The sequence below is a fragment of the Anabrus simplex genome, chromosome 11 (genome assembly GCF_040414725.1).
Source record: "Anabrus simplex isolate iqAnaSimp1 chromosome 11, ASM4041472v1, whole genome shotgun sequence".
Lineage (NCBI taxonomy): Eukaryota > Metazoa > Arthropoda > Insecta > Orthoptera > Tettigoniidae > Anabrus > Anabrus simplex.
Genome location: NC_090275.1, coordinates 20,832,146 through 20,856,798, shown reverse-complemented (window position 1 = coordinate 20,856,798; position 24,653 = coordinate 20,832,146). Strand labels below are relative to the sequence as shown.

General features: G+C 38.9%; 1 protein-coding gene across 1 annotated transcript in view; it reads right to left on the bottom strand.

Moving 5' to 3' along the window:
- LOC136883388 (nuclear RNA export factor 1) overlaps positions 1–24,653 on the bottom strand; it is a 118,351-nt gene that overhangs the window by 49,333 nt on the left and 44,365 nt on the right. The window contains exons 7-8 of the mRNA XM_067155660.2: positions 16,418–16,611; positions 3,812–3,921 (exon numbers count right to left, since the gene is read on the bottom strand). Coding sequence (XP_067011761.2) covers positions 3,812–3,921; positions 16,418–16,611 — 304 coding nt within the window. The remainder of the gene's footprint in view (positions 1–3,811; positions 3,922–16,417; positions 16,612–24,653) is intronic.

Here is a 24,653-nt window from a genome sequence, read left to right as displayed (position 1 = left end):
AGATTTTAAACCCAAAAAGGGGATGCACCTCTTTAAGTTGCTAATTTCAAAGAAAATTTTGAAAAACCAAATGCAAATAGCCAATGTTCGATTTAAGTACAAAAAATGTACAAATATTTCCTCTTCAATTTATTGAAATTAGCAACTCAAATTGTACAGTTTGTTGTCAGAGTGGACAGGTTTACTGTAAAATGCAACTCTTGTGAAATCAAATATATCATAATGTTAAAAAATGAGACCATTTGAAAGCATCCAATGGCAAAACAGTAGACATGAAATCTGCAAAATAAACGCTGAATGTCATGTTCTTGGTACAAGACAACAAAATAAGAAATGAAATAATGGATCAAAGTAAATATACATAAGACTCTCTTCACAATCAGGCACATGAGGCTGTACAAAATGTATAACACTAAATGAATATTTTGTTTCTCTGAATTTCCTACCCTAATACCCACTGACTATATTTGATTTAGACAGGGAGTCCAAACATTCAGTCTGCCCCATGGTCTAGGGGTACCGAGCCTGCCTTCTACTGGAAGGTGCCAGATTCGATTTCCAGCCAGGTCAGGATTTTTTTACCAGAATCTTAGGGCTGGTCCGAGGGCCAGTCAGCCAATGTGAGAATAATCGAGGAACGGTCTGATGGTCAATACAGTAATTATACAATTATTATTATTCTTCAGTATCACTTCTGGACCATGCAAAGAAAAGGTCAAGGCAGGGGGAAACTTGGCAAGCATAAATATAACTACAGCACAAAATGCTCATGAAGGAGCCTGGATCTCTTACACACAGACCTAAATTGTTACCTGAGAAGAATAGGCCCTAGGCCAACTGTGTAAGAAATTACCATGCAAACGCCTACCATGCTTGAGATTTGCACTCGATTGTGACACATGAAACAGAACTATACAGTAAAAACTAGCCCTCCTGAAATATTTTGAGAAAACTCTACATAAATGTACTGAAGACTCAATAAAATTAATATAAAAGAAGAAATTTGTCGATCTACAGAGGTTTGAAATATAGTCTTTTCAATAAAACCTTAAATCTAAGGAATAAGTATTGTCAAGTAAACCAGGAGTTAAAGAGCAGCTGCTGTCAATGTCATGTCATGTATAGAAAAATAAGAACACTAAAAGGAATGCATAACAGAAAAAGCATAAAAATATTAAATGCTGTACATCTACATTTCTAAGTGAATTAACTGGAAACAAGATTTTATTTTCCACAATTCTTGTAAGGTTGCAACAGTGTGCTGTACACATTGCTTATTCTCAGATTCTGTGCTTGCTATGAAATGTTTATTCTCTAATAGCATGGTAAACATTATATGTGGCAACTGTTTTACATTAAAAGTGTATTTGACAGTGCAAAACTCTGGAGAGAAGGGGAGTAGAGTACCGTCGTCATCTAACATATCATGTGAGGGAGGAGGGAGATTAGGTTGTGCTTCTGCGATGTCAGAATGTGTCACATCGCTACTACACCAGATTGCGCTGGACGGCGCAGAATAAACATCTTTTCCAAATAAGAACGAGAGGCAAGACGTTCTGATCTGATGTCCACCACCTTATAACAAAGGAGTCACCAAAGAACTTTTACCAAACAGACAACACAGCGATTTTTTCTTTATAACCTAAGAGTATTACTTGAGCTTATTTTCATCTTAGTTTCCTCTTTATACAGCTGATGATAACCACTAAGTGGTTGAAACATGTCCTGTAAGTGTTAATATATATTCTATTTTGCCTAAGGCATAAAATAAAGTATCGATTAGGTGGTTCTTTATATTAACTTCTTGATTATACTCATCGATACGGTCATGAAATGGACAACTTGTGGATTCATAGTGTCAATTTTCAACGCATATAACTCCCAGGAAGCATAGTGCAATTTATTGCAGCATCATCGCAGAATACTTCCAAGAGACACAGAGACATTACTAAATTCCGAGTCCATTCTTTAGGCACTGCAAGTTAAATTATCCAGCGGCAAGGGCTCAATTTCACCCCAGAAAAAGAGAAATTGGTAGGAAATAAAGAAAATTATGTCAACTAATGACCGATTTCTGCTCAGAAGAGGAAAATTAAATATCACTTCTCTTGTGCACATGTAGTCACCAGAACTGCGGAACAGAACATTGGAAGAAAGTTATCTTCTCTGATGAAAGTCACTTTGAAGTGCAGGGGTAAAAGGTTCAATATGTGCGCTGAGCGGAAAATACCCCGTGAAGATGTTTTTGGATTGTTTGATGCACAAAGGTTCGGGTATCAGTTGATGATACGATGAAAAGTGACTAGTACCTTGAAAAACTGGCAAGGAGACTTCTTCACGAACAGCAGAATAGGTTTCCAGAAGGCAATGGGAGATATTCAGCAAGATTTGGTTCCTTGCCATAGAAAGTGAAGACATTTTTCTGTGACCGAGGAACTCTCCGTCATAAATCCCATACGAAACGTTTTTGACTGTTTAGCAGAAATACACATTATGGTTTCATGATGATGGCTTAAAAATGTGGGATCTATGCCAAATCAAGTAATGAAACTTTTTTACAAAACAGAAGAGTGCATATTACCTATTAAAAGACTAACGGCATGTAATAAACCGAAGGGGGAGGGGGAAAAAAAGAGGAAAATGTGTATGATGTTGTGTTTTGATTAATTTGCATGGGATTGTACATCTAAGATGTATTTTGATATGGGGGGAGGCAGTAATTTATATGCAGTGGGAGCAATATCCTGCAGATATTACTACAACAGAGAAATATTAATAGGAAGGTGGGATCTAGAGATGATGGGCGATTATTCCTAAAGGAGTGTATACCTAAGTTACAATTTTTTTTCACATACAACATGCACAATTTACTGTTAAGTTCTTTTTCTGTGTTGGACCCTATGTACCATATGTACAGGCTGCTAACTGCAGTGTCCCTTATCAAGGTGACTCATGTAGCCTAGATCTCCTTGATCTCCCCAGGCAGCTAATATCAACTACAAAGGTGATGTCTGCGTTCCACTTTATATCGTATCTCCACTCCCAACCCAGGCTACCATGAGCACTGAAGAGATCTTTCGAATGACAGAAGGTATCTTTTATCTGACAGTCAGATCAGAAATTTCTGTAACTTGGCAAGTCCTGTGTTTTCACAGTCTGTCATGTATACTAGCAATTTATATATAATAGGCATACAAGAACTGCAATGTTCTCGGGGTTTGTGCGAGCTTCGGGGTGCAGATACAACATAAGGCGAGGCAAAGACCACCTTCATAGTTGATTTTAGATGCCTGGGGAAACTATCTTGAATCTAGTAAGGATATATCAATCTCCTTGATAAAGAGTACTGTATTGTATTAAAAATTTTGGTAACCTGTACACAAGGCGCATAAAATATCAACGTGGCCCAAATTGCGAAAAGACCGTAACAGTTTAACAGACCATAGAAGCAACCCAAGAGGTGCAGTTTAGGAATTAATGAAAAGCAAGAACATTTATAAATCTGTTGAATCCTCCTAATTTCCATACTTTTAAAAATCATGCTTCATGCATATTCCTTCATCCAAGTTACATGTTTTCCCTATGCTGAAGTCCATCTGGGTGAAAATAACGTGATTAAAATGCTAATTTTTCACGTGCATCAAAGATATATCATTCAGTGTACGTCAGTGTGATGGATACTGCTTCTGTGAACCAATCTTCTGGTTCATATGTGCTTCTCAGCAGTAGAAGTCCTGCAGAAATAAACTTGCTACCTATAATAAAAATAGCCACAAGCTTCATGCTTTAGCCTTACCACCAGCAGCCCTACCTTACATAGGCACCCTCTTCTTTGAACTTATCACACAGAGGGTTTCCGTCCAAGACTAGTTCAGTGAGCTTCAGGCCTTTTAGACTGTTCAGCTGATTTATATCCCGAATCTGGAAGAAAGACAAGTACAATGAAACTTAAGTGGACACAAAACAAAACCAGGAAGAAGGAACATTCTTCAATAATACATTATACTTATCACTAGAGACAAGCACAATAATGAAGTTTTCCAAAATATGAAATACTGTATTTCTCCAAATCCAAGATAATCCCTACGTTTTCCTAAAATAAAATTACATCAGGCTTAAAAAGTGCTTTGTGAAATCATAGTTCTATTTATAAAATATTTCAAATTTAATTTGAGAAATAAAATAAACACATACAAGTACGGAATCATATAAATCTTACCTACTTCCCTAATAATTTTCATTAGAGATATCTGATACTGCCTTTGAAAGTACAGGTAATTCCTATTCGCGAGCCCGCATTTGTATCACATCTTGTGTTATGGCCGCTACAACCTTGCGTTTTCCACACCCATACCTCACAATTTCATGTTTGACTTCTATAAAGGGAGGTAGATTCTGACTGAATAGAACATGGCTGAACAAATCTGACCAATAGGTCAGTCAAAAGACCAGTAAGTTTCCTCCTAAGAAGATGTATGGCTAGAGTATCTCGTTGCAGAAATATATTCACTGAGTTTAAAACAGGAAGTGTACTCTGAAGAAAGTAGCAAAACAGTTTTATGTGTGGGTCTTGTATGAAAGATTTTAGAGTTTTAAACTGCTTGGTGCTCTCATTTTTAAGGTGGGGGTCACCACAAAACATGAGTGTCAAAGCTTCCCATTGCTCAAGAACTCTTATTAATAGGCTGAAGAAGCGAGAGCCAATGGGTACTGGCATATTTCAAAATATTGTAACCCTCTATGCCACAAACAGCCTGATATACTTTCAACGTGTTTTGCCTTTTAGAACTCTTATCATGATAGTAATATAACTGAACCGAAAAGTTCTCTACATTGACTAGTAAATGGGCTGCTGCTTTTTTGTGCACAGATGTGTATGAGATGACATGAACAACCCGGGATATAAACAGAAGAATGCCTGTCCTTCACAAATTTGGCAACAACTTTATTTGCCCCTATTATTGTGTATGCAGTGTTAGGTGAAAAAGAAATGCAATTTCCCCATGGAATGGCTAAAGAAGACAATTCACTGTTAATAACAGAGAATTTTTCCTCACCTGTATCGTCGATACTCTCTAATAATGATAACAGAAGAGTTGATATCTGGCCTCTCTGAGCATTAAAGAAAGAGACAACTATAGGATAAAGTTTAACCGCATTTGAATCTGTACTACCATCAGTAGCCGAAAAAAGGCGTTATTTGCAAAGGTTCACTTTTTTCCTTTTTTACCTCAGATGCCGTGTATTGAAGTAAAGCAGAGGTTTTAGTTCTTGCACAACCATATTTCTGAGATATTTTAGAGTCGGGGACCATTGATCTAAATAAATTTCCAGCATGGTCTGAAACTGATAACGGAATATTATGCTCCAAAAGAAATGTGAACAGCTATTCAGGATTTGTCACCGCAGTTTCATTACTTTTTTATGAAGAACAATGAAATAGACTGTTTCGTAATTTTGACTCACCGTATGTGTGATATTTCTTTTATTCTATGTGTCTTCTGCAATCATCTCGTCCACCGTGAGCCACAGAGAAATCACACCAACACACACTGCACAACACGTGGTTTTCACTAACACGTGAAGCATGCAGGCTTGGCCATTCCTTTGTGTAACCGTCAGGATATTTCTGTAACAGTGCTGTCTTCTTAGAAGAAGATGCAATTTGACAATTGCTCCGCTTCATTTTACGAAACCAATCACTTCTTTTCAAATCAACGACTAGGATACTTAGAATTGAAATGCGCTACATATACCACTCGTTCTATGCATACAACAGAAAGAGAGCCGAATGCGGCAATGTGCGCACTGGAGAAGAGCCGAGCAAGGAGTAGAGCCTACTTCACGGCCGACTTGACGCGCCATTCTAGCTAAGAGAGCAGCGTATATCTATGTAGCTGCCCGTGATTTCACAACACTCCTGGGAAACAAAAGGAAGTGACGACCACATAACTGACAAATGTGTTTAGGTGCCAACTTACAAACACTGAAACGAGGAGGGTTGACCAGTAATGCTCCAAGGGATCAAACATTTTTTACTTCTTTCCTTTTTTTCGTAGAAATTAATTTTTATCCTGACTGTTGCTTTTCCATAATAATTTCCCCTTAAACTGTAATGCCGCAATCACTAAGTGAAATCCGTAATCATTACAGACAATCTGTAATAGTTGGCACCTCTGCAATAGTAGCCCTTGTCTTTGGTCATAATAAAAGCAATAACAGCCTATTATCTTTATATTGTTGACGATAATGAAAGTTATTATGACCAAAAATATGCACATATTTTCTGATTTCTGATTTTAAAAGCAGGACATTTTTGCAATATATTGCAACTAGCAGGACGGGAGGTCACCGCATATGTAATTGCCTTTCATTATAGTATTCTTTAAACTGCAAAATTCAACTTCCAACTAACCATATCCGACATTGATTAATATTGTGCGTGGAACAATCCTGAATATTGATAAACAAGACACTTAAGTAAACATGAACTCAACTACAATTTCCAGATAAATTTCAGTAAATGCACGATTAACAAACTGAATTAAAAATGAAATCACTTCTGTTCATATTAATTTTAATATAATAATAAATTGAGTTCTTTCCAGTGTTTTGTTTAATATGTCTCGACTTTAGGGTTAAAAGCTCCGTGCAATCCATGAAAAAAAAAAAAACCCCGCCACCACCACATGCCTAATTCATATATGCGATGCCAGTTCACATCTCTTATTTCATGATATATAATGTTCCCACTCTGATACTTTGTCTTCGTTTGGTTTGGGTAGCTGGTGTACCATCGGGCTGTAAACCGTCACTGGTACCAATCTGATATCGTCGTGAATTCCTACATCCGAGGCTCGTATTATTCTTGAAAGCAACATCTTCAGTAATATCTTTGTTGACCTAGTGAGCCTAACACAGATGGAGATTTTCTTTCAGGGTTTTCTCACTTAGCCTTTGGTGTCCAGGCACCTCAACCTAAGAGGCAGCAGGTTCTACTCATATTAATCCCTGAATACAGGGCTGCCTCTTCCGCCATCTCCACCATACCGAAGTCGACCTTCTCTGCTGTAGAAGACGTTGAGGTCTTCACTCATAACCCTGAGCTGGGACCCTTACCAGGTGTTACACACTGAGTCAGTGTGCTCTGGGACTCACATAGGCAGGGGCGCCACTCCCTAGGTAGGACTGCCTCCGAAAAGGGTCCATACCTACTACACAGTGACAGCAATAAAACAAGGAGTATGGAGCTGTACTGTAGTTACGGTTTGTGCTTCATTTTGACGGATTTTTGTCAGTGAACGCAAAACCGCTTCGGTTTAAAGGTTGTTCTTACAACGTTATACATGATTTTCCATTAAAAGTCGGGAAAGATACCTAACTCGCACAAAAACAAAATGTACACTAATTTATCGACTAGGTGGAAAATAAAAAATACCTAGTTGCGAATCCAAAAATCAGTATGAAGCAGCAATCAGTTTGTTTAAACATTTTCACAGATGTTTTCCAAGCAGTGGCTTACTCGTTAGCATGCATTTTCTAATACCAATAGTCTAAACACGCATTTTCTCCATTTTCTTACTTCAAATGACGTCACCTAATCCCGATTTACCGTGCACGTATTATGAAAACATATTTTAAGCTCCCTGTAGAATAATGACAACATTTTAACTATAAATTTACATGGGAACAGCCTTTCTGAAATTTAAAGACGCGAAATTACACAACCTAACCTCTGAAATTAGTTATGCACACGGCTGTATCTTGAGAAGGAGAAGTACCACATTCTTATTTTATTTCAATACATAGTATTAAAATTAAGCAATCGTTTACTTCAGCCTTTATTTCTAAGGAATAACAACTGCTGTCTTTGCACTTATTTTGAAAACATGTTATACCGATATTTGTTTACACCAGTTGGAGTTGTGAGGAACCTCAGGCTCGCTCAAGAATGACTTGCTCACTCGCGCATAGCGAGGAATCGATACGGAAGATGATCGATCGCATTCAATATAAACGCTGGAGAAGACTGATGAATCAGTAAAAGGGTTCTCATTGTAACTGAAGGATATTAGGAATAACATTGTCATTAAAACAGGGGTTCTCTTCTGCTACAGCGGCCGCAGTCGGATGTGTATCTGAATCCGATATCTCACTTTAGCCCTCAGTGCCCACACTCTAAATTCCTCTTCTGCCTTGAATCCTCCTTAGCAAGTTTATGATGTCTTTTTCATAGGTTCTTAATGTCCCATAACCAAAACAAATAGAAATAAATATTTGAGAATTGTAACATTTCCTTAACTCTAAATGCAGGTTTTGCCCGATTGTGAATTACGTTAAACCGAATATAAAATTGCATTGCTCTTATGGAATAATTTTCGGGACTGGAAATTTCTTCTGTTAAATGCGGGTTTACGCTAAATCGAGGTTATGCAAAAGCAGGGTTATACCGTATATACAAAATTATAAAGTATGAAAAGAAATGGATTCTATAAACCGTAAATTGTAAAAAGCCTTGTTCCCTCAGCGTTATCAGCTATGGTTTAGAATATGAAATTTCACATTTTGCCCGCCTCTAGTAATCACCAATGCTGTATCACCTGATACATCCACATCAGACATAGGAAACTTAAAATAGGAGAACTTACTCCATTATGCCACCTTGACCCAGGAGGACGCCAACTACGAGGGAGACCGTGAGGCCACTTGTTCGGTAGACTCAAATTACAGCCATTTTCCTATCTAATATTGCCTCGGACAGAGACATTAATTACAAGTCATTAATTAATAAGAGACATTAATATCGATACATTGGAAGCAATGCAGATGTTCACTACTGCTTGGAGATCACTGAGAAAAATCATTGCAAAACTGCTTTAGAAAAGCAGAAGAGGTTTATGCAGAAGATGACATCAAAGGAAATTAAGTGTTGATGATGCAGAAACAAAAAAAAACTGGAAGCGTTTTAGTGAAAAGTTGTACTGTATATGCCAATAAGCGTGATTCTTGCAGACTAAGTAAACGTGGACTGTGACGTGTTAACGCAAAAAGAAATCACTGATGATGAAAACGTGGCATACATAATGAGTTGTAGAAATCTACATAATGAGGTGTAGGAGGACGATATGACTCTAAGTGTTCGACAGAGTTTGACTTTTGTGCAGGCAACAAACATGGCACGTAGCCTTCAAGATTTTCTTCTGTTACATATTGGTGTGCCAGCATATATCTTAAATTTATGTGCTGTGGTTGGTGACTATCTTGAATATCCTTTTCTGCCTGGGAGCGTTCAGAAGAAAATCACATACATCTTCATTATGGACTCTTAAGCCTTTCAGCATTCAGTCTGCAAGCCTATGTGAATTTACTAAATGCCACCACAATCCTCCATTTGTAACTAGTTCTGTGGCGTTGTTTACTTCTATACTCTTATTTCATTATCGTTAGAAACTGAGTCTGTCCATCATCATCTTGGTCTTCCCCTATTTCCCTTAACCTCCATAACTGAATCCATTATAGGAAGATATTTTATTTCTTGGATTTGATCACGTATATTGCACCACGGTTTAAGTAAAAAAAGACAACATAAAAGGCATACATATCTACAGTTACAATGCGAACTGACCATTAAATTTAAAATCTTAAACTAATAAAACATAAAAATGGTTGCAAGATAATGTAATGAACACGGAAGAAAATGCATAATAGTTTCCTTTATTAGACTGTAAAATGAAAGGAAATTCAATTTTATGGCTTTTGTGGCCGTAATGTAAAGAAAAAAATACAGAACTGTCACCAAAACAACACTCTGAAATACACTGAAGTCATTAAAATTATGAACTAAGAATGAATGAAAATAAACTGAAATATACAAAACTACCGTGTACAGAACAGACTAATATGTCTCAAACATTATTAACATACGACTTCGACAGGGGGAAAAGTACACAAAAGCAAGAAAAAAAGCGTGGAGTACAACTCCAATGAAACTACACACGCCATCGTTACCATGTTAACAGCGCGTGAACCACAAAATAACAAAGTAAGAACAAACTCATTTTTTCGTCCCAAATCCCGATTCACAGAGTCGCTAGCGCACGCTCGCCTCTCCCGCCTGTAGGACAATACATTTCCATCCCGAATTCCCAGCTGCAAAGCACACACGCTGCTGTAGGAGCAGGAAACACGATACACTCACCAAATAAAGCATGAAATAAATGCACTTGAAAATTACACTAGCACATAAAAATTTATTCTAGGGGAAGGGTATTGACCGTACTGGAGGTTATATTGGTCAAAAATAGAAAGTAAAAATTAATCGGAAAATCGGAAGACAAGTTAAAAAACCGAAAGTTTCTGGGTAAATCGGAAGGGTTGGCTGGTATGTCCTACGTAACCTATTCTCATCCATTTGCCTCACATGACCCCACCATCGCAGCTGGTTTATGCGTACAGCTTCATCCATCATGTTCATTACTAACCTATCCTTTTATCTCCTCATTCAGAATACCCTCCTGCCATTGTCCCATGGAATAAAATATCCTGAGTCCACCCAGCTTTCACTAACTTAAACCAAAGTTGGTCTGAAATCAGACCGATGTAAAGATAGTTTCGTCCGGGAGCTGACTTCCTTCTTACAGAATACTGTTCATCGCAACTGCGAGCTCACTGCATCAGCTTTACAACACCTTGATTCAATCTTTCTTACTACAGTAGAAGTCCGCTATAGCGAGTGCGGCATATAACAGGAACCCCGTTATAACGACAGGTTTTGTCTGTCCCTTCAAAAGTCCTATATTAAACTGTGTATTAACCTTCGATTACAGCGAGAGCCCTATCATTGACGCATCCGTTATTACGAGCGATTAAGCACGCATGATTTTTTCCGTTACCGATATTTCTGCACCCCAGCGATTATGTGGCGTGCGATCGATCACCTTTGGTATCGTTTCCTCAATATGTCCACTAGCGAGCTCTCTCGTCGACATTCAAAGGCGATGTCGGAGTCGATTAGCAATAACCGTCAACTCATTAAAAATAAAGGCTAAAGTAAACGATCTCTTAATTTTAATGTTATACGGTACACTGAAATTAAGTAAGAATGTGATACACCTCAAGATATGGCAGAGTAAATCACTGATTTCAGAGGATAGTTTATATTTTCTCACGTCTAGTTAAATTTTGGAGAGGCTATTTATTCCCATGTAAATTTTTCTCTACATGCGTTTGAAATGTTTTCATCATACATATACGGTTAAGTTAGCTAACACCGTTTGAAGAAGAAAACTGGAATATTTGCCACAGAAGCCTCTGGAGTGATACCGTATTTCTCCGAATCCAAGACGTCTTTTTCTCAGAATCTCATGTGAAAAATCAAGGGTTGTCTTGCATTCGCGGTCTAACAGTAGTGGAATACCACTGGCAACTACAGTGGTAACCCGTGAACCATGCTGCTTCTTTTCACCCCCGCGAGCGCACACACAAGACTCGCTGACAAACGACCGTCTTTATTACACATAGCTAGCCGCGGCAACCGGTTCTGCAGTGCCTGTAAGTAACATAACTACAGCAGATCTCGGGAAATAGTGAAGAGAGAATGACATTATTATTATTATTATTAAAGCGTCTTTATTGTGGCAAAGTTAGGGCTCCCGGCCCTTTCTTACACTTAACCACTTCATGTATATACGTATATATGTATATATGTATATATGTATGACGTTCTACTGGTCTCTACAAAAAAGTTTCTCAGATCTGCATAATGGCATCAAAACCTGCGAGCCTTCGAATTCTTAGAAAGGCCACGGCTCAGTGGCAGAGTTAAAATGTGTCTACTGTACCTGACGCTTAGTAAAATTAAAAAAATAGACAGCAGGGATATTTATGTGATGGATCGTCGTATTATAAATATTTAAAGATATGAACTTTATTAATGTTTCCATATTGAAGTGAGATTAACGATAAGATATCTATTAGGTTCAACCTTTTCAATACTATAGTATTGTAAATATACGTGAAATAGGTATTGCAAGCAAATTTTCAACGGGTTCTCGTCGATATTATGATGCCAGTTTTCAGTTAATGTTTGTTAAACACTCGGAAATGTAGAATAATTGTGCAGTCGCAAGAAATACGGCATAAGCCCAACGAAAGCTAATATTCGGCATTTGCGTGAAGACAAAGATAGCTAAAAAAATGCGTACTACACAAAAAATGCATTCAGTGGCCCGCAACAAGGACGCTTTATAGAAGTCGAAGATAAAACTGTAAGGTATGTGCTCGAAAAACGCAAGGGCGAAATAGCCGTACCACGACGCGGTAAACTCGTTCGTCAACCTCCATCATATGATTTTACGGTGTACTTTTTAAGCCTGATTAAAATTTTTTGAAGGAAAAAGTGGCGGTCGTATTGCATTCGGGGTCGTCTTGGATGAAACTAAACATACACTTTCACGTAGCATCGGATTTCGAAAAAAAAAAAAAAACAAGTAAGCCCTAGTGTTGATATCATCCGCGAAAACACAAGTTTTGAAAAAACTGATTGCCGTTTCATACCAATTTTAATGAATATGGTGGTTTTTTCTGACTTTTACAAAAAATCTAATATAATGACAGTCCGCTATAGCGAGTAAATTTTTCGCCGTTATGAATTCTCGCTATAGCGGACTTCTACTGTATACTAGCATCCTGGGAAGAGTACACATCCTAAATACTTGAAATTATCTACCTGTTCCAGCTCTATATTACCAATCTGACATTCAATTCTGTTGAATTTCTTACCTACTGACATCAATTTAGTCTTCAAAAGGCTAATTTTCATACCATACTTATTGCACCTATTTTCAAGTTCCAAGATATTAGACTGCAGGATTTCGGCACAATCTGCCATTAAGACCAAGTTGTCAGCATAGGCCAAATTGCTTACTACATTTTACCTATCTGAATCGCTCCCTTGCCGATTCCGTGGTGTAGGGGCAGCATGCCTGCCTCTTACCCAGAGGCCCCGGGTTTGATTCCCGGCCAGGTCAGGGATTTTTACCTGCATCTGGGGGCTGGTTCGAGGTCCACTATGCCTACGTTATTACAATTGAGTTATCTGACAGTGAAATAGTGTCCCCGGTCTAGAAAGCCAAGAATAACAACCGAGAGGATCCGTTGTGCTGACCACACGACACCTCGTAATCTGTAGACCTTCGGGCTGAGCAGCGGTCGCTTGGTAGGCCCTGGCCCTTCGGGGCTGTTGTGCCAGGGAGTTTGGCTTATTGGATTTGGAATCTCTCCCTTCCATTTAATACCATTCAGCAGATGATCTATGTAAACTATGAATAGCAAAGGTGAAAGATTACAACCTTGTTTAACGCCTGTAATTACCTTCAATCAAGAACTCATTCTGTCATCAAGAAAATCGCACACTTTTTCAAAAATAAAGTCCAGAACATAATGCACTAGAACAATGTAAAATTTGATAGGTTGAAAATGTACAAAAAAACTTCTTGCAGTTATTGTATATCATTATTTCACGTACATACCCATATCCTAATTTTACCTATCATCCAATAAATATCAAGACTTTTTATCTGTAATTGCCGCATACCGAGGAACAGCTGAGAAGGTAACTGATCGGGACGATCAGCATTCAAAGTGGGACATTGTTACGCGCCAGCACTGTGGTACTCCTTGAAAGGGACTGATGATAATGCTTGTTGTTTAAAGGGGCCTAACATCTAAGGTCACTGGCCCCCTGAAAGGGACTAGTGAGTTACACGACCAGGGAGCTCCCAGCCAGCATGGAGGGTGTGGTCGGCCTTTCCGTGTGTTTGTGAGGTGCAGTGAGCACATTAAATTTCTATGGTGGACACCAACTCAAGAACTAAGGAAAGTATCCTTCCTAGTAAGAGTACTTCGCCTCAAACCTTCACCATCTCCTTTCTGCCTACCACAACCAACTTATTACTGACGTCGAGCAATAATATTTCATTCTCAAATAGCGTAGCATCAAAAGAAATTACTTTCTTTACATCACTGTACTTTGATTATGTACCATATCTATTTATTCCTTTATTGTTTGTACCAGTTACATGTCTATATCATGTAACCACAGGTTACTGGCGACTACTGAGGCGGTGAGATTATGAAATTGAATTATTCTTCCTGCAAGAAAGCAAGGTTTCTTTCTATTTCATTATTAAATTTGTATGAGGCACATGGGAACATATACAGTAGAACCTCTATTTAACGTTTTTACAAGGACCTGATTTTCTGAACCTTAAATCAAGGTTTTAGAGGGAAGCACACCTTTTCCAGCGATCTTTGCCTGTATTAACATAAAATGTACCATCATACATTATTTACATAGTGACAGCAGTAAGACAAGGAGATATGGAGATATCTACCCTACACACTGTAGCCTACTGTAGTTACGGTTTGTGCTTAATTGTGAACAAATTTTTGCCGGTGAATGCAAAACTGCTTCAGTTTAAGGTTGTTCCTATAACATTATACATTATTTCCCATAAAGATCGGTAAAGTTACCAAACTCGCACACAAACAATTTAAAATCAGTATGAAAGGGCAATCGGTTTGTTTAAACATTTTCGTGGAGGTTTTCCAGGCAGCACTTTACTCATTAACACGTATTTTCTAATTCCAATAGTCTGAACACGCATTCCATTTCATTCTTAAGAATTGTAATAGCATCAATCCAGAAGATCGTGGCAAACATTTTCATTTTCTTATTTCAAACGGCATCACATAACCTAGGTTTACTGCGCACGTATTATGAAAATATAATTCAAGCTCCCTGTAGAATAATGATAAAATTTTCACTTTCAATTTACACGAGAACAGCTTTTCTGAAATTCAACAAGTCGCGAAAGTACATTAGTTATGCACACCACTGTATCTTGAGAAGGAAAGTATCACATTCTTATTTTATTTCAGTACCGGTACATAGTATTAAAATTAAGCAATCGTTTATTTCAGCTTTTATTTCTAAGGAGTTAACAACTGCTGGCATTGCACTTATTGTGAAAACATATTATGCCGATGTTTGTTTATACGAGTCGGAGACTCGGAGTTGTGAGGAGACCTCAGACTCGCTCACTCGCGCGTACCGAGGGATCGATACGGAAGATGATCGATCGCATTCCATATAAAACTTGGAGTAGAGTCATATACTGTATTTGGTACAGTGTACGAATATTGATAACAGATACAAATTAATGTGCCTAAATTTTCCCATAATAACAGATGAATCTGTAAAAGGGTTCTCAGTGTAACTGAAGGATATTGCACGGATTAATATAGGAATTTTCAAAGGTTATAATAACACTGTCATTAAAAAGGGGTTCTCTTCTGCTACAGCGGCCGCGATCGGATGTGCATCTGAGTCCGACATCTCACTTTAGCCCTAATTGCCCGAGCTCTAATTTCCTCTTCTGCCTTGAATCATCCTTAGCAAGCTTTGACTTCTTTTTCATAGGTTCTTAATGTCCCATAACCAAAACGAAAAATGTAAATATTCGAGAACTTTAACATTTCCTTAACGCTAAATGCAGGTTTTGCCCTATTGTGAATTACGTTATATCGAATATAAAATAGCATTGCACCTATGGAATTATTTTCGAGACTGGAGATTTCTTCCGTTAAATGCAGGTTTACGTTAAATCGAGATCAAGCAAAATCGGAGTTATACGGTAATTATTTCCATCATACCTTTCTGCTGCTCTAGAGCAATTACTTATTTCAGTATAACAAAATTTCACTATAAAAGAATTTCTGAGGTGCCCAAAATGATATGCTGGTCTTTTAATGTACATTCATTATTACTAGTCAAGGCTAAGGTCATTGGTAGGTTCTGATATTAGTGCCATCTTTTTCTTACACCCTACACCTCTCTTATCTTGAGGTTGGTAGCTGCATGCTGTTTAAGAAATAATCTTGATATATCCATGCTAATGGTGGCTGAATAGAGGAAGATAAAAAGGTTGAAATGGAAAACTGAATCAATGATGACACGTGGCCTCCACAGAGGTCTAGTGAATGACTTTTGAGCTGACAAAACATACGCAACCTGCGCGCCTGAGAGGATTGGGCCCTACCTATGATGAATTCTAACATTGAAGACAGCACAAACAACCAGCCCTCGAGCCAGAGAAATCAACCATTAAAAAGTAAAAATCCCATACCTCTCCAGAAATCAAACCCGGGAGTTCTTGGACCAAAGGACAGCATGCTAACAATTAAGCTGTGGAGAAGATCTTTAAATACATTTTTCCATTTAATAAGTTTAAATGGTGGTGATGAAAAATGGTAAGTATACTTGAATTCAGCAGAACAAGTTTGAACGCTTGTTGAATGATATACAAATTAAAAGTTGATTTTCCCAAGCCTATGTAATTAAATGCAATTTACATACCCTGTTACTACCAATGTGCAGCACTGTGAGGTTGGGTAACTTTCTTGTCAATATACTGAGATGTTCAATATTGTACAGCTTATTATCTGACAGGTTCAAAGCGGTCAGTTCAGGAATATTCTCCGCTATAATGTCGACGACAGCCAACATCACATTGGCACGGTATAGAGCCGCCAGGCAATCATCGACCAGTTCTGTAAATACAAACAACATGATCAAGAACTACAAATGATACCAACAATCTTATCCCTTAAAACAACCATCACTCTCTCCTACTAACCACAATCATAACACATACAGAATAAAGAAAAGAAAGGCAAAAAGAACAATTTGATCAGTGTCCACTCTATTTGCAAAAAAATTTCCTTGATTTCTCCCTGACCAAAATTTCAGGTTTCCCATTCCAATCAGCGACCTGAATGAAGAAAGTTAACTTTTTTGAGCCAGTATTCATTTCTTGCACCAATCAGTATACTAGCAGTAATAAAATTCACTGTGACTCAATGTTCTATAAGCATAACACAAAACATTCCATACCTCAAGAATGAATTGATATAATCTAATCTAATTTTCAGGATAATTTATCCAAAATTCCAATCACGCTGTGGAGTTGACACTGCCCGGTAGCAGTTGATGATGATGCTTGTTGTTTAAAGGGGCCTAATATCTAGGTCATCGGCGCCTAATGGTATCAAAAGAGACGAAATGTAATGACAATTTAAAAATCCAAAATCATCCAATGACCAGACTTCAAAACATGATGAAGAATGAACGGATGAATATGAATTAAAAACAATCAGTGGATCCGACCCGCAATGCACCACCTTCCCATAAACTACCTCAAAACAAGAGTATTACTGACCAAGGGACTGCTTCCAAAGCACAATCCTGAATCGACGATGCTTCTTGTCTAAAGGGGTCCAAAAGCCAGGTCAGCAGCCCCTCATAAGGGTACTTATCACTAATGAAGTAGAACCATGGTCTTTGTCCTCTTGCAGTACTAATCAAACGTAGCGTAGACTCATGGTGTTCCACACATTATGGTACTACTTACAAGTATTGTACGTCGCACAGGTAACACAGGCCTCTGGTATTTCTCACATAATGGCACCACTCATAGGCAATGCATACCCATGGTGTTCCTCACCTAGGTGTACTAATCACGAGCGCCAGTATTCCCGGGATGTTACTCATATGGTAGGTACTAATCACAGGCAACACAGACCCACGGTGTCGTTCATATAGTGCTACTAACCACAGGCAACGCCCAGACCCATGGCATTTCTCACATAATGGTACTAATCCGGGAAACGTAAGCCCGTGATGTTCCGCATTTAGTGCTCCTAATCACAGGTACTGTAAACCCACAGTGAACTGCTCTCTGCTGCTGCTAATCACAAAACTATTGAGTACCTAACATAGTGGTACTACTCTCAATTAAAGGCAACCCATGGTGTTCCCTGCATCATGGTACTAATCACAAGTAGTTTCATGGTTTTGATTCAATCACCCCTTGGTCGATCCTTTTAGTCGCCTCTTACGACAGACAGGAGATACCGTGGGTGTATTTTAGATACCTGTCAGCTTTCAAAAAGAGAAAACCAGAAGATTCTAGAGTGGAAATTTTTTTACAACATGCGCATGCGTTGCAAAGTCTTGAAACATAGTGAAAAAGGACTGCAAGGGAGGAGATTACAAACAATACTAACACAAGTCAAATACATGTTATTATCACCCTTGAAATTAAATACTTACACAAAGTTACATCTTGATGAGTGCTCATCTGTTTTCACTTAACACTGGGAACAGTTCACACAGTACACAGTGTTCTTCATAAACTTGCAGGTCACAATATGAATGTCACCATCAAAATTAAACTAAACATGTACGCTTATTTACAAAATTCAGTCAAATTCACAGTATGCAGGCTATTATCCACGACAGATTGGAGAGGACAGATGGAGATGGGTTGCTTCCTTTGCTTTCTTCAGAAATTCTGGAGAAAAACTACTCGAGTAACACAGACCAGTATTCCTGGTTTTCAAAACAGAATCCAGAATTTCATTTGACATTGAGGGCCTAAACTGATTTTGTTTCTTTTTCACCAAGCTGAACACACGTTCATTCAGCATTGCTGTGCAGTAGAGTGAGAACAGAAAGCATTCGCCTGGATATCCTATCATACTTAGGAACACCATTAGCTCTATGAATGTTCTTCAAGCGAGCTATCTTTTCCTGCTTTGCCACAAAACAGGTGACGACAATAGGGTAAAGCATAGCATTACTATTATTGCTCCCATCCGTAGCTAAAGAAAATGGTTCACATTGTATGTAACCAACGAGTTCGCTTCTTGAATCCGTAGCCATTTCTTTCAAAACGGGTATGTTTTTCATACGACCACAGCCATATTTTTTCGCCATTTCTAGCATTCCGCTCTTACTATATCAGGGTCGGCTCCAGAAGAGGTAAAAAAACGAATTAATTTTATGACTGCCATCCTTAAATTTTGTATTGGAGACATGTTTAACAGATTTAATGTGATTTACTAATTCTGTTCTTCCTCCTTTTATATCACATGAGCACACGGAACAGAATGTGAATGTTTCGGCTTTCCGTGATCGTATAAAACAAGGAAATTCAGCAGAATATGCCATCGAACTCATTACGAACACCACTAATAATACACAATCGATTAAATATTCGTCACGCAATTCCACGAGTTTAAGAACTACCGCCAATATTACTCGCACCCACATACAAACAAAGCAAAGAGAATAAGAAACAAAGCATTTCAGCGACTACAAAGCACCATGCAGTTATTAAAGTTGTTATAAAAAATTACAGCCTGCTACTTTTCACTGTTTGGGAACATCTCAGTGAATGAAGTAGCAGTTGAGGTAGAACAGGTGACGAAAGCACGGTGATAATCGATAATGTGATTCTCCACACATTTACCGGTCGAATTTCGAACACGGCATCTCGTATTACCAGCTACTGAAAGGAGAATAATATGAAAATGAAAACTAGCGTGGATATTCAAGATCCGTACAATAACGTTATTCATCCATACAACTGTAAAACACACAGAAAACCTGAACATTTTACAGAAAAACTGGAATACTCGGCAGGTAAGATTTTACACCTGCTTCCCCCACCCATTGGGGGTTGAGAGAGAGAGAGAAAGAAAGAAAAAAGAAGGTATCCGTCACTTCAAAAAATCAGATCAAAAATTAGATGTATGGCTTTTCAAGCATTTGCTCTATTAACCAGCGTTTCGCCTTAGGTCTGACACTAGACTCGTCAGAGTGGGATGTGTCAGACCCTATCCACTGACGCTGGGGAGTATGTAAAAAATGAAGTAATGGACGAAGAAAGGCAAGGGCCACGAAGGGTGTGAAAATGAAAAACTCCCTACGCCTCGAATGTTCTAATACCATACTATAATCTATCAGCTTCATGGTCCGTATGCTCTAATACCATCGGGGTCAGAAAAGAACAAGAGTTGAGCAAGGGAGGTCGAACAGGATATATGAAAGTGAGGAGCCTGGCACACCTAAGTGGAAGCAATGCCAGGACTCACCTAAGGGCTCTGTGGTTGCCAACCCACGCCCTCAAATTGAGAGACCCTGAGGTCCGAAACTATTTTCAAAAGGTTCAAAAAGACGGCACCTCAAATGCTCTCGGTCTCGATTGCAGAGCATGGCTGACGAGATGGTAGGGAAGATGACGTCACTTGAAATGACGACACGCCGGTAGCAGGGAAGTTAGCGGCGCAAGACAATTAAAATAAAGGCAGTGATCAGGTTTACTGTGTGGTAGGCCTACTGCTTAACTGACAAGAGACAAATGACTGGCCAATGAGTTATTTTGTATCAATATTGCATAACATGATAATGCGATACGCTTATCCCTTTTCTCTACGGGGTCAAGTATGAAGTGATATGAATCTTCGTAGAGAGTTTTTACGACCGTATACCCTTCCTGACGTCGACCTCATCAGAGGAATTAATGAGATGAAACAAATGATGTGATATCAGTAACTAAAACGGATTATATTTACTTTATACGTAGGCTTAAAATTCGTGTTCACCATTTATTGACTTTTTACATTTAGAAATACTACCTTCCAAGTACATAAGTTTATTAAAGAATAGTGTAGAATGTTCACTACACAAAATTTGAAATTATCGCATATTGGACATCCCTTTCCTTTTTGCGGCTGTAGAAGTGGGGGGGAAAAGGGTCTAATATGCGAGTAAATAGGTATACGAAATCATTTATTGTAGAACCACCATACCTACGGAGCTTCAACACACCGTATTTACTTGTTTATTAGACGCCCCCCCCCCCCCCCCTGGGTTTCAAAGAAAATGAAAAAAATTAATCTCGCATACAAGATCCCCCAACATGATTCATCAGAGAAGAACAAAGATTCCGATTTGAAGTGGGTACAAAACTTAGTCTTATTGTAGCTCTGAAGACATTGCACAACTTCGTGAATAGTTTTGTCCGGACAACCCACGCAATGAAAAAAAGCATCAAAGTCATGCGGTACATCTGTGTTTTGTAGTTAAGAATGTCCACTAGCGTAATAGCACAATTAACTGCCGTTTTCGGGGGTCTAAGTTTGATTCCCGGTACCGTACTGCCAGAGACTGACATGCGGTAAAAATGGTACATGAAACTCCCCTCCACTGAGGGCGTGTCTAAAAGGAGCTGCATCACCTCGGGATGAGGAAACGAATTTACTTTAGTTGAGAAATATTTACGGTTGTTGCTATTAATATAGCAGGCGAGATCATTAACAAAGTGATAGTTTAATATCTCGTAACTCGGGCCAATAAGGGTAGTTTTTTGGAGAAAAGTAGGTTTAAAACGTGATAAAAACTACACAATCATAACGACTGTTTTACTCGCCAACGTACCTAACAAATAATAATAATGACGCGCACAAACGAGTCTTTTCCGGAAAAAGCATTGTGACTTTTGGGACTTTCTGGGATGTGAAGAGGACAACTGGTGGAAAGTGATCAGATGATCGCTACACTCAACACAGAGAGCTAATGAAAACCTACTGGATCTATCAAAAACTGAGTAAACGCCAGAATGAATAACAAAACTTATCGTGGTCAATAGTTGGCTGATTAACGAATAATAAATAAATAATCATTTTATGTTTCCGCTTACTTTGAACGATTTTCAGAGATGCCAAACAAAATATACTGGGGTATGCGTTAATAAAAAATGGAGACAACGAACATATGAAATTAAACATCACGATGATTAAACGCATTACCGCCACACCTGTAGATCTCCATAAATGCGGCAAACATTCCTGTTATTTATTTTTATTATTTCCATCATGGAACTTTTGGCACTATCCGGGTGATAGGATATCTAACCTAAACAATGCAGTCTCTCTTATTTCATTTATGGCTGCTTAGGTAAATCCTGATGTGATAAATGTAGAGAACAGGCATGAAATATACTTAAAAATAAGGGTTTGGCTTTCAACAGCTGCAGTTATCAAAAGAATGCTTCCAGTCACTACGTATTACATTCGGAAGTACAACTCGTAACATATGCTAGTTATCAGCTGGTGGTTTGGCACACTTTCTACAGCACGGCATTATTTGGAAGGAGTAGCTTCTGCTACATATAAACTAACTGGGAATATCGGAGACCATCTACAGAAAACATTTGGGAATAGATTCATACTGCTTGGACTCTATAATTGTGAATGAAACTATTTTTAAAAGGTTCAAAGAGATGGGACCTCGAATGCTTGTGATTGCAGTGCATGGCTAACAAGATGGCAGTGAAGATGACGTCACTCAGAATGACGACACGCCGGTAGCAGGGAAGTTGGCGGCGCAAGACAATAATTCCTCTGAAAGCAGTGATCAGGTTTACTGTGTGGTAGACCTACTGCTCAACTGACAAGAGACAAATGATTGGCCATCAAGTTATTTTGTATCAGTATTGCATAATATGATAATATAAGACTCTTATCTCTTTTCTCTACGAGGTCGAGTATGAAGTGAGACGAATCTTTGTGGTGAGCTTTTATGGCTTCCTGACGTCAACCTCACCAGAGGAATAAAGGAGATGAAACGAATGACGTGATATGAATAACTAAAACTGACCATAATTATTTACTTTATATGTAGGCTTAAACGTAGTGATCACAATTTATTGTCTTTTTACATTTAGAAATACTGCCGTCCAACAAAAAGAGCCGGTATAACTCAAATACAATCATAAGTTTATTAAAGAATTGTGTAGAATGTTTACATGTACAATTTATAGCCCAGAAGTCTTTGAATAAAATTTGACGTTATCGCATATTGGACCGCCCTTTACTTTTTTTGGCTGTAAAAGTGGGGGAAAAAAGGGGTCTAATACACAAGTAAATAAGGTAATTCTTTCATGAGCTTATGCGTAGTTCAATACAGATCCCAATATGAAATGTATAACTTGCAATAGTATTGTTTCTCAAACCTTAACAATGAAAACCTGAAACAAAAATATTGCATAACAGGAGCAGAAGTACGAGCACATTCATACATTTAAGGGACCATATGAATTCACTTGTCGCATAAATGGAAGGAAACAATGCTACTATAACATGGATAATAGCATGTTAGAACATAACATTTTATTCTGAAGTTCCATCAATGGGGAAATTTCACTGACTTTTCAAAAAGCAGAATGACATCCTACACTTCCGCTGACCAAATTGAGTTTTCCTGCCTTCACCCTGATTACCCCCGAGCATATGGACACCCTGTCATGAAATATGTCCCATCTTTGTCCTAGTCCCCTCCTTTGCTCTGTCACTGTGATCTTATCATGTGTTCCCTTTCACACTCCCATCCTTCAAGACATGTGTCAATGTCAGTACAGGAGGACGGAGCAACAAAAAGAGGAGACAAAGATAATCTCCTCATCCTCACACACTGCCTTCTTCTAATATGCTAGCTCTCTCTCCTCATTAATCCCAGTTGTTCCACATCCATTTCTTGCCAGCTACTGACAAGCTCATTTCTGCTTCCCAGCTTCGTCTGATGATGTCCCATCTTTGTCCTAGTCCCCTCCTTTGCTCTGTCACTGTGATCTTATCATGTGTTCCCTTTCACACTCCCATCCTTCAAGACATGTGTCAATGTCAGTACAGGAGGACGGAGCAACAAAAAGAGGAGACAAAGATAATCTCCTCATCCTCACACACTGCCTTCTTCTAATATGCTAGCTCTCTCTCCTCATTAATCCCAGTTGTTCCACATCCATTTCTTGCCAGCTACTGACAAGCTCATTTCTGCTTCCCAGCTTCGTCTGATGGGCGGGCTTCGATATCACTGAGGGACCATCCTGACAGATTTTCAGTCTTGATGTGGTGCCAGTGTATGAAAATGTGGAGATTGTTTTTTCATGTTGTGTCCTAGTCTCCACTTCCCACAATGACCTGTCACTTGTCTAATCCTTTTCATTACTTATAATAACCTGAATAAGCTGAACTATCACTAAGACATACAATGAGAGGCCAAAAGTCATGGGAAGACACTGAATGTGATATTAACCAGTTGCTCTTCCAGGAGCCCTCAAAATGGCAACAATATGGCAAGGCATAGACTCTACAAGGTGTTGGAATCGTTGTGGAGGGATCTGGATCCACGTGTCTTGCACTGCTACCCACAATTTATTGGTCTTGTGTAGTTAGTGCGGGGTTCGTGGAGCTTACACCAGCATCGACAGCATCCCATAAATGGTCAACTGGATTAAGATCAGGGAATCTGGAGGGACAATCCATAATTGTAACTTCACTGGAGTGCTCCTCCAACCACCTGAGTGCTCCCACAGAGCGGCGACACGGCGCACTGTCCTGTTGAAACATGGCACCTCCATCAGGGTACTCTAGGGCCAGAAAGGGATGCAGATGGTCTGAAAGAATGTCCACATAACGTGCACCTGTCAGCACTCCCTGCAACCGCACAATGGGGCCTAACTGTGACCATGATAACGCTGCCCAGACCAGAACTGAGCCACCTCGCTCATGGACACAACCTTGCTGAAACACAGAATCCATAGCTTCACGGGGCATATGCCATTCTCTCACGCACCCATCAGCTCGATACAACTGGAACTGGGATTCATCGGACCATACCACACGCCGCCACTGTTCAATGGTCCATTACCGATGTTCACAGGCCCATGCACGTCGTTGAGCTCTGTGTC